General features: G+C 39.2%; 1 protein-coding gene across 1 annotated transcript; it reads right to left on the bottom strand.

The window, feature by feature from the left end:
* Positions 1-10,757: 10,757 nt before the first annotated feature.
* On the bottom strand, positions 10,758-11,255 carry LOC143022666 (uncharacterized). The gene has a single exon (XM_076180997.1). It carries the CDS (start codon positions 11,253-11,255, stop codon positions 10,758-10,760), a length of 498 nt encoding a protein of 165 aa, XP_076037112.1.
* Between the last annotated feature and the right edge of the window lie 1,245 nt (positions 11,256-12,500).

Below are 12,500 nucleotides of genomic sequence, written 5' to 3'. Positions count from 1 at the left end.
AATGAAAAGACAACAATACTGGCAAAGGACAGCAATAAAAGAAAACAAAAATGTATGGAAGCAGTATTGATGAGATATCACCAGCCAGAAATGAATATCCAACAGAACATGTGTGGGTGGAACCTTGGAGATATACTATGATGCACCCCACGGCGCGCCAAGGAGAAACTAAAGAGGACATCTCCCAATTGATTCATGCTGTGTCATAATTATATAATTCATATTTTGTAGTTTCTGAAATTTAAATTACCAGAAGATGCCAAAAGTATAGGCGAAACGTTATAAGTTATGGATTTTTTTTTCCGAATTTACCATGGACTCGTTTGGTAATGTAGTGTTCTCCCTTCCCACTCCAGTTAGAAAGATAGCGAGAAGGATTGAAAGTATTAATAAGAAGATCATTAATACCGAGTATGTGTGAATTATTCAAAAGAAAATGTTTCAATAAAACCTGCTCCTAATTTTAGTAATACACATACACACGCGCGTGCGCGCACACACACACACACACACACACACACACACACACACACACACACACACACATATATATATATATATATATGTATATATATATATATATATATATATATATGTATATATATATATATATATATATATATATTACAAAGCTTACAAAGGCGGAGTATGCCGACAGGAGACCTTTTGGTCCATATGTGTGTGTGTGTGTGTGTGTGTGTGTGTGTGTGTGTGAGAGAGAGAGAGAGAGAGAGAGAGAGCGCCTTCATCGAGAGAAGTTAATCATTTCGGGTCCAGAAGATCGTGTGAGCATATTAGAAACGTATGAATAAAATCGCTTGGCGGTACCCAGTTTAATACATATGTATATATATATATATGTATATATATGTATGTATATATGTATATATATTATATATATATACATATATATATGTACATATATATATATATATATATATATTAGAATAAATAGGCAGTAAGTTCTCTTTTAAACATGTTTGGTTAAAGGCCAGCGCAAATTCAGTAATAACTAACTTCTTAGTAGTATTCTCTATCTTCTGAATAGACTTCTTGTAATCAGAAGGAAGGTCAAAAACGAGGCTGCCGAGATCCATATTGTATTGTTAAGAAAATACTATACAATAATACATAATGCGAGCTTTCGGTTGATGCTTTCAACCATCTTCAGGCGAGAAAAGAATCTAATACATAAAAGGAGGCTAACCATTTAAGTACAGAAATTTGGTGTATACATGGTACTGGGAGAGGTCACAGTTGCTACCTAGGTTGGCGCACAATGGAGCTACGTGGGGTGGGTCTGTTGTTGATTGGTGAGATTATGTCTGGTGGGATTATGTCGGCTGCGCTGGGAGGATGTCTGCTGGAACTCCGTAGGGTGGGTCTGTTGTTGAGATTATGTCCGGTGGGATTATGTTCGGTGGGATTATGTCGGCTGCGCTGGGAGGATGTCTGCTGGAACTCCGTAGGCCACATTTGGTGGATAACACGAAAATACTTAGACACTGCAGCAATCACAGAAAACTACACATTTTTGAGAAAGTATACATTTCACAACAGACTCCACTCATCAATATACAGACCGACACACTCGGTGCCCTCCTATTACATAAGAACTCGACTGTTCAAAGACATCCTCCGAGCATCGCAACTCCCAGAAGCAACAGATCCTCCCTACGGAGTTCCAGCAGATATCCTCCCAGTGCAGCAGACATAATCCCACCGAACATAATCCCACCGGATATAATCTCACCAATCAACAACAGACCCACCCTACGGAGTTCCAGCAGACATCCTCCCAGCGCAGCCGACATAATCCCACCGGACATAATCTCACCAATCAACAACAGACCCACCCCACGTAGCTCCATTGTGTACCAACCTAGGTATAACTGTGACCTCTCCTAGTACCATGTATACACCATTGTGCGCCAACCTAGGTAGCAACTGTGACCTCTCCCAGTACCATGTATACACCAAATTTCTGTACTTAAATTGTTAGCCTCCTTTTATGTATTAGATTATTTTCTCGCCTGAAGATGGTTGAAAGCATCAACCGAAAGCTCGCATTATGTATTATTGTATAGTATTTTCTTAACAATACAATATAGATCTCGGCAGCCTCGTTTTTTACCTCCCTTCTGATTACAAGAAGTCTATTCGGAAGATAGAGAAAACTACTAAGAAGTTAGTCGATACTGAATTTGCGCTGGTCTTTAACCAAACATATATGTATGTATATATATATATATATATATATATATATATATATATACATACATATATATGTATATGTATATATATATATGTATATGTATATATATGTATATTAGGGTGTGTCTAAAGTATAGGGAGGAAAAATCAAAGTCGCTGAATTTTTTCTCTCACCCTCTGAAATTGTTCCATTTGGAATTATAATGGAATAGAAAAAAATGAAACCTCTACGCCAATAATAACCACTCGCCCAGCCACTCTTCAAGTACTCCTTCAAGAGTCTTCTTTTTTGGGTCCAGGTATTTCAGCCGGTGGTCTTGAACCACTCGGAGCAGCTCCTGGAGTCCGTCCTCCTTCGTTGTCAGCTTCTGGTTGAATGACTGGACCAGCGCAACTGCGCGCTCGGCAAAGTCATTGACCACAGCCTGCTCCTCGACGACCTCCAACCCGACTTTGTAATCCTCACAGTTCGGCCATTCAATGGGGTCGACGGTCAGGAATTCTTTCCCGATCTGGAGCCGGTCGAAGAACTGTAGCGTCCTCCGGGTCACGAACTGCTCCAAACCGCCGTCGAAGGCCTCAGGTGGTAGTTGTGGGCGGACTTGACGAGGACCAGGTTGATGTTCAAGACGACGGACCATTGCTCATTTGGTGTCCGCCGAGACTTCTTGATCGATGAAAGCGAGGGCCACAAGTTCGTCACCGAGGTACCAGAGATGTCCATTCAATTTCTTGATGGCTGGACCCACGAGCGTCTTGTTCTTGAAGACCAGGAGGTCCTTCATCATATCCATATCATTCCTCAGAGCGGCGGAGGCATTGGGAGCGACGATCCAGCGCTTGATGTAGAGGACGACGCCAAAGACGACAATGTCTCTGACTGATCGCTGGTCTTTCGGTCTCAGAGGAACTTGGTCCCTGAAGAGCCAGATCTTGATAGCGTACAGCAGGGTGGCCATCCAGCGTGCACGGTTCATGGCTCCGGGTTGGCGGAACAGCACATCACGTTTCTGTGTAATGTCGTGTCCGAGGAAGATCAGGGCCAGTTCGATGAGTTCCTTATAGTCATCGCGGGGTTGAGTGCTGGTAGAGTGATGGACGTAGAAAGCGATGAGATTCTCACGTACCAGGGCAACGACCGCTTCAACATCCGGATCAGATGAAGCTGGTTTGAAGTCGTCTTGGACGATGTATGGCCATGTTGCTGAAGCTTTTGAACAGAAGGCTTTCGGGGCCAGACGACGGACCAAGAAGAACATTGCAGACCCCTCCCAGGACAACTTTGTGGATGTGGTGGCGGCAGGCGAAGTGGAGAAGGTGTCGGCCCAGTCTCACTTCCAGGAGTTTGCACGCACCACCTCTGATGCCAGTGTTGGAGGTGGTGGTGTCAAAGCAGAGCCCCTGGACCTTGGTCTCCAGGCCCCAGTCCTTCAAGCAGGTCTGAACCGCATCTGATTGGGCTGGACCTGTTCCATGGGGCTTTTGAGGGGCTCCAAGAAGCTGAACCACCCCTTTTCCCGTGACGAGGATCGGGAGACGCTTGATCATCTTCTGGCCATCCAAGCTGTCCATCAACTTGCCGTCCCAGTGTACGGTGAGTGACGAATCAGTCGTAAAGGACGCCTTTAAACTGCTTGCAGTGCTAGATCGTTGGCGAGCTCGTTGCCGGTGAATGGAGCTTGGGTTGATATTGTACTCCTGTATGTTTTCACCCATACTCCGAACCATTTCAGTCATGATGTACGCTGCGTTCCGAGAGGATATGTTCGTCCGATCCAAGGCATAGGCGAGACGGGGAGACAGCAGATTCTTCGGTCGTTTCGCTGGCAATGCGGTTTTAAGACTGAATAGACCAGGTAGAGGAGATTCCGCACTCAGCTTGGCAGCCCCACCAACAGCGCCCGATTTAAGTATACCAGAAGCGAAGAGGTGCTCATCACACTAAAAGATACATGTCCTGGGCGAGCCCTTCCCTTGCTCCGAATTCGGGGAAAATTAGCACGTGAACTTTAATTTACAAACTGCACAAAACCAGGGGGTGAGAGAAAAAAAAAATTCCGGAATTGATTTTTGAGACACACCCTAATATACACATATATATATACACATATGTATATATATATACATAGATACCTATATATACACGCAGCACACACACACGCATATATTATATATACACACACACACACACACACACACATATATAAATATATATATATATATATATATATATATATATATATATATATATATATATATATATATATATATCTACGAGGAATTCGCTAGTGGACAGCGACATTAATCATACCACTAGAATGATAGCCATCCTTCTTGATGGCTATCATTCTAGTGGTATATTCAAGCATATTGAATTAAATAATCATCCAGTTGATTGGGGTAATGCCCAGGCAATCTATTATACCAACAACATAATAGCAAGAAATTTAATAGAGTGCAGTTTGATTCATACCACTAGTAATCAAAATACCAACCTACATAAAGGCTTGTACAAACTTGATAATTTCATTTGTCAAGAAATTAGTAAGATAATATCATGTAAAAATGTAATTCAACAAATTGACTTAATGTCGCCCTATATAAGTAGTAGAAACAGTGACCCTTGGCGAATGTGACCTGATGTCGCCCGACCATCGTAAGATAATTGACAATGACCTTCCGCTCTCTTTGGCGACTGTGACCTGATGTCGACCAACATAAGATAATTGACGATGACCTTCCGCTCTCCTTGGCGAATGTGACCTAATGTCGCCCGACCATCGTAAGATAATTGACCATGACCTTCCGCTCTCTAGGGGGTAATTGGTCGGTATGCTTATTCAAAACTGTCCTGGTTCCTTTGTATTATGTATATAATGTCTATGTATTCCTATCACTATGTACTTGTTGCACTGAAGATGTAATATACGAAAGCGCTCTGCTTCGTTAGTTTCTTTTTCCAAGTGGTCTACTTTGCATATATGTATGTGTGTGTGTGTGTGTGTATGTGTGTGTGTGTGTATAATTATATATATATATATATATATATATATATATACAGTATATATACATATATATATATTACAGAGGAAGAGCATACCAGCAGGAGACCTTTTGGTCTATAACTACTGTAGGTCGGAAAATTAAATTAATAGAGTAAATAAACAATGATAAATGATAAAGAAACATAGAGATTATAATTAGTAATAATCAAATGATAGATCATAATAAATTATCAATAAATAATTAAAATTAAACATAAATAATGACAAAATAAGTGGCAGGCATTACAGTTTTATAGTATAGTTTCTATGTATTTTTATATGTGTAGGATGAGCACAAATGTGAATGTTTGTATTTTTTTACCCACCGATAGACAAAGAAATAAACTGGTTTATTCACCTTGTCAAACGTATTCTCAAAAGTTATTTCGAAAACAAAAGAAGATCGTCCGCGAATTACGAATGACCACGCTAGGCACGAAGGTCTGCAGCGTCCTTCGGAAGACCACGAAGACTGTGGCCTTCGGGTATAGACGAACTTGGGAACAATTTTGCAGGTGTAATGGTCACAGATCGAGCCTGAGCCAACAACCTACCGAAGAAAACAAGCCACTACTGACCTTCGCAGACATCTTCGTGGCAAAGGATTCTTGGGACCAGCCAATGGAAACCTCAGATAATGAGGCCATTGGAAACCCCTTTGCGACTAGAGGCCTTACAGAGCTGACGGACGACATTCCAGCTCCCGTTCTTGATTCCACGAAGAAAGGTCAAGAAGCAGCCTTATTGCCCCTGAATACCTTGAGGGAGATTAATCTCGAGGGGAAAGTCATAGAGGCCAGAAAGAAGAAATTGGCAAGGATCATGAAACGAAGCGTGAAGAAAGGACTGCAGAGGCCTCAAAAACTTCCACAGGTGCAGTCAGAAACATGTTCCTTCCCATGATCGTGCTCCAAGAACCACAAAACTCAGCTCGAAGTAGAGGAACTCTTCGAGCGAATTTAGAACCGGCTCGGGGAGCGATATCTTTATAATTATTATTACCTCCCCGAGCCACAGGATAACCATATCGCCCAGAAAGTCGCATGTACCGAGGGTCAATAGCATCGCTGCGAATGCGAAAGATCTTGTTTCTGCCAAGAGGCAATCAAGAAGGAGCCCTTTGCCATCGAAAAGTATTATGACGACGTTCCATACTATCGCCGGAATGTCCCAGATCGTAAACCTGGAGAAAATAGCAGAAACACAATGCTACAAAGCATATTCCGTCAATCCCAAGGTCATCAGCAACAGAGTCTCATAAAGCGATGTCCAAAACATCTCAACGGAAACAGAAAGAAACGATGGTTCTTTCGTCTGCTGAAGAAAATTGAAGGCTGTTGTAAAACAGGATAATGAGTAGCCCATTAAGAAGACACAATAAAGCCCATAATGTAATAATAAAGCCCAAAATCAGACAAAAAAAAAACCAAGGTGAGACAATAAAGCCCAAAATGTAACACAATGAGACAAATGAAAGTTTCAATAGAATTTGTACATTAATACGTGTATACACACAAGCCCACACACGTGTGTGTGTGTGTGTGTGTTCGTCTAAATATGTCTTGAAATGCATTTAGAAACTTGCGAATCCCAAATTTTCATCCTCTCCTTTTCTACCTTTACTTGTTTATTTATCTTTTCTATTGATTTATTTAATTTCTTTTCCTTTAGTTTCTTTGTTTAAGCATGGGACCAAGACACCCAAGAAAGGGTTGACAGCCCATTGACAACAAGAGGCTCCTCATGAGTGCTTCAAGGAAGAGACAAAAAAAAAAAAAAAGAGATAGAAATGAGGAAGAAAGATAGTAAAGGCAAAGAAAGAAAGAAAAACAGAAAAAGACGACAAAAAAATCGCACTGAGCGTGAGTAGTTGTCGAAAATGTTTAAGCTTCAGTATATGCTGCTGCATGGCACGTTGAAATGTCAAGAAACGTAAGAGAAGATTTGATTATTGTGGAGAAATGTTGATAAACGTCGGTCAGACTGATGTGACGGGCACAACATTTCATGTATTGGAGCCTTGAAGGAAAATCATATTTTACGTCATTGTGACCTTTTTTTGACATGGACCTAAGATAATTGATTGAGTTCATCCTTGTAATCATCTTTATAAGGTACTATACGAGTATTGTTACGATGGAAGCAAGTTAAAAAGCCAAAACGTGCGTGACATCGTTAGATAGACAGACAGACAAACGTCTAAAACAAAGTAACAGTTGTGTTTTTGACAACTAGGAAAACGATATTATGTAAAATCCTACTGAAATAGTAGTTTTGTAACTACTGCCTCACTCATTCTCTCATCTGTATGCTATTTCATCCACTTCAATCTTTTGATTGTTTACACTGCTTACAGGTAGTGTGCCACTGAATACGAGTAACTACTGTCTCAGCAGATGCAAGTCTTGGACATTAAATAGCATGAGGAAAATGAGGACCTATGCTTATAACGTAAGAAGTCTCTTAGAAGACCACATGCTGGAGAGTTTAATGGAAGAACTAGACAACATCAAGTTGGACTAAGCAAAGTCCGAAGAGCGGAAAAAATGATAGAGTAACAATATAGTCATCTTTTCTACTAGAGAGGTAAGGAAAAAGAACGATAAACCGAAAGGTTACTGGCAACATAGTGAAGGTCAGTAGTTTATCAGATAGGGTAGCTTGAATTATGATAAAGCTGTGTAAAAGGTACACTTAAAATAATTCAGGTTTATGCACCAACTTCACATAAATATATATAGCTATACATATATAGCTATTATATATATACATATTTACATAAACATATATACATATGATATACACATATGTACACACACACACACACACACACACACACATTATATATATATATATATATATATATATATATATATATATATATATATATATATATATATATATATATATATATATATATATATATATATATGTGTGTGTGTGTGTGTGTGTGTGTGTGTGTGTGTGTGTGTGTGTGTGTGTGTGTGTGTGCGTGTGTGAAAAAGGTAGTGGAGAAACGTAGGTTGGATTAGGAACACTATAGTAATATTGTGTTCCTACTCCAACCTGCGTTTCTCTACCACCTTTTGCACTCACTTGTCTAAATCTACTACAATATATATATATATATATATATATATATATATATATATATATACATATATATACACATATATATACATATATATACCTATATCTCTCTCCTGTATCCCTCTTCCTCTCTCTCATTCTCCTCTCCATCTCTCTCTCTCTCCTCTCCATCTCTCTCTCTCTCTCTCTCTCTCTCTCTCTCTCTCTCTCTCTCTCTCTCTCTCTCTCTCTCTCTCTCTCTCTCTCTCGTTCTCTCTTATACCGTTCCCCCTCTTCCTCCCTTCCCGTCTCCTTCCTCTCTTTCTCTATAGTTTTCATCTTTATCCTCTCTTCCCTCTCCCTCTTTCCCTCCCTCCCTCTCTCTCTCATCGCCTACACACACACGCAAGGCTGAACTTAAAGAAATCCTACAAAGCATGACAAGAAATGTCCCGTAGATGCTCTACAGTGACAAACATACCAGATAAGAATAAAAAAATTAACTAATGACATTAAAAGAAGAAGAAGAAGAATACAGGACAAAGTGCTGAAGTGGATGGAAGACTTCTTGCATGAAAGAAAAATGAGAGTGGTGATAAGAGACAAACACTCTTATTGGGATGAAGTGATAAGTGGTGTTCCACAAGGAACAGTTTTGGCCCCAATAATGTTTGCTATATATATTAATGATATGGATAAAGGAATTCAAAGTTATATGAGCTTCTTTGCGGGTGATGCAAAATTGTTGAAAAAAGTGAATACTGAAGAAGATTGTGAGTCGCTACAGAGTGATGTCAATAAAGTATGGGAATGAAGTAGGAAGTGGGAGATGGAATTCAATATTAAGAAGTGTAGTATAATGGCATTTGGGAGAAGCAAAAAAAAAAAAAAGAATAGTGGGATCATATAAATTGGAAGAAGAAGAAATAAAAAAGTAGAAAATGAGAATGACCTGGGAGTCATTATTATGAATAATATGTCCACTGAGAAACATATATAAAAATTGGATAAACTTATAATCTAATAAGAACAATCAGAGTAGCATTTACATACCTGGACGAAGAAATGGTGAAGACAATACTAGTCACTTTGATAAGACCAAGATTGGAATATGCAGCGACGACGTGGTCACCAAGTACAAAAAATGTATTATAAAACTTGAAAGAATACAAAGAGCAATTACAAAATTGGCACCAGCACTCTCAGAACTATCATATAAAGAGAGACTAGAAAAACTTGAGCTACAGACATTAGAGCAAAGAAGAGAGAGAGGAGACTTGATAAATTTTTATAGAATCATGAAAAGAATAGAACATATTGATAGAGAGGATCTAATAAAATGAGATAGTAGAAATACAAGAGGACACGGAAAGAAAATAAAAAAGGACAGTTATAGAAGAGACTTGAAAAAGAACAGCTTTCGGTGTCCCTGATGAGGTCTTCCAAACGCGGCTTCTTGTCATGTGTGTCAATGTAATGTTGGTGAATAGCTCCGTTATTTCGGTGTGCTAGCAGTCGCCTTCTTAAGGTGGTCATCGTGTGTCCGACGTAGCTCATGTCGAGGGGCTTGCATGCCTCTTCAGAGCATTTAAATTTGTAGACTACGCCGGTTTTCGATTCCTTGGGTCCTGCAGGGGTGGTGTTATTTTTCATTATTAAGGAGGCTACCAGATTGGGACGGCTGGAGACTCTCAGCAAAACTCTCTCTTAGGGTTCTTTTGGTACAACTCCATCGTTGATAATCCTTCGGAGAGTGTCTACTTCCTGTCTGTAGGCCGTTCCATAGTCTATTTTATGATATAGTGTAAAATGTTTCTTTTTATCGTCAGTGGTCTGGGTTTGTGTGTGGAACTCTTCCATATTCCTCCTTATGACATCCTCAATGAGACCACAAGAGAAACCATTGTTAGTTAGCATCTACCTTACACGCTCCAGTTCGGTATGGACGGCCTTCCACGTATTGCAGTGGGAAAAGGCTCTTCTCACGTATGCCCCAACAACAGACCTCTTGTAGGAGTCTGGGCATTCTCCCCTTGCATTTAGGCAGCGTCCCACGTTGGTGGCTTTCGTGTAGACAGATGTCGCGTAATGGTTCGAATTCCTCTCAACAAGGACATCAAGGAAGGGAAGGGTCTTATTGTTACTACTTTCAATAGTAAAATTGAGGACTGAATTGGCTTGAAGGGCGTTAGCTAGCTTCTCAGCATCGTCACTTTCTTTGGTGGTAATAAAAATATCATCAATATACCTAGCGTAGATCTTCGGCCTCCGGTGATTATTGAAGGTCCTTGATTCAACTGCAGCCATGTACATATTAGCGAAAAGAACACCAAGAGGCGATCCCATAGCAACACCATCAACCTGGCGGAAGAGCTCCCCTCTATCAGAAAGGAAAGGGGCCTCCATAGTACAAGGAGATAGCATTTCTTTTCATAAAACTTCAGGGATTGGGAGGGGGTCCTGGCTAGATCTATAGACTGTATCCAGGATAATACCAATTGTTTCCTGAACGGGAACATGGGTAAAGAGGCTGGACACGTCTAAAGAGTCAATATCTTCGTCGGGCGCCGTAGTCTTCAGGATATCAATAAACTCAACGGCAGATTTTAGGGGGTGCCCAGGAGGAATGTAAGGGGTTAAAATTTCGTTAAGTGTTTTAGCTAAACTGTAAGTTGGTGAAGTCATCTGTGATATTATAGGCCTAAGGGGATTGTCAGGTTTATGGGTCTTAACCGTCCCATAGCAATAACCAGCCTTAAAATCTCCAAAGATTTTAGGGAACTTAATTACCTGCTGCCGGTTATTCGCCCTCTTGACCATGCTGCTAACACGCTTCTTCAAAGTTTCTGTTGGATCCTTTGTCAGTCTCTCAAACTTGGAAGGGTCATTTAAGATATGGTCCATTTTCTCCAAGTATTCATTTCGCATCTAGACATTTGCTCACCGGAAGTGACAACCCGACAAGACGTGACAAAAGCCCATCGTTGGACTAGGGCCCCCCTCCTGGCCCCGCCCACCCGCATATTCCCACCAATCATATTCAACCATTTTTATATCTTCTCTGTTGTTTGTACGGCCCACGGGCCTTTATATTCTTATGTTTTTCACATCTGTAATCAGTTTTACCCTGAAGACAACCATGTGAAATGGTTTAAACAGCTGTCGGTATAAAATGGAAAACCACTCTGACGACTTTCGTACTTTCCTCCAGAGTTTGAACCATGAAGAGAAAATGATACTTAGAAAGTTAGAGAAATGTTCTCTAAAAATCATTGATGCCACTTGTGCTTTAGCATTCAACAGTAATTGTTTAAGAGAAAGACTTTGCCCAAAAGGTATATATATATATATATATATATATATATATATATATATATATATATATATATATATATATATATATATGAAATTAAAAACAGTCCAGATAAATTAGATATGAAGACGGGACACCACGAGCATAGCTCCACTTCCCTTAAAATACAACTAGGTAAATACAACTAGGTAAATGCACACACACACACACATTATATATACATATATATATATATATATTATATATATATAAATATATTATATATATGTATTATATATATATAATATATATATATAATATATATATATATATATATATATATATATATGTATATATATGTATGCATACGTGCGTTTGTATATATAATATATATATGTATGAATATATATACATATATATATATGTATATACATATATATATATATATATATATATATATATATGTACTTATACATAATCATATATATATATATATATATGTACTTATACATAATCATATATACATATATATATATATATATATATATATATATATATATGCGTAAATAACCACTAGGAAAAGTAAACTAACGAAGCAGAGCGCTTTCGTGTAATTACATCTTCAGTGCAGATACAAAGAAGGAATTATAAGATGAAGAAACAAGGTACAATATATATGACATAGTGAAGAGGGCATTCGGAGAGGTAGTGGAAGAAGTACACGTGACGGACGTATGGGCCGTCCTGGTAGCCAACAAGTATGGGACGTTTGGGCCGTCCTGGTAACCAACAAGTATGGGACAACTGCTCATAATTTATATTACAATTCAAACAATTTTGAAATTTCATGAGAAATAAAACTATCTAATTTGTACAAACCT

Source organism: Oratosquilla oratoria, unplaced genomic scaffold (genome assembly GCF_046742065.1).
Source record: "Oratosquilla oratoria isolate Oo_2021 unplaced genomic scaffold, ASM4674206v1 SCAFFOLD136, whole genome shotgun sequence".
NCBI classification, from domain to species: domain Eukaryota; kingdom Metazoa; phylum Arthropoda; class Malacostraca; order Stomatopoda; family Squillidae; genus Oratosquilla; species Oratosquilla oratoria.
The sequence above is the reverse complement of the archived record's forward strand: the minus strand, read 5'-3'. Positions and strand labels throughout refer to the sequence as shown.

What these genes read in the sequence shown, in the direction of transcription:
- LOC143022666 (XM_076180997.1), bottom strand. Translation starts at nt 11,255, where the DNA reads ATGCGAAATGAATACTTGGAGAAAATGGACCATATCTTAAATGACCCT.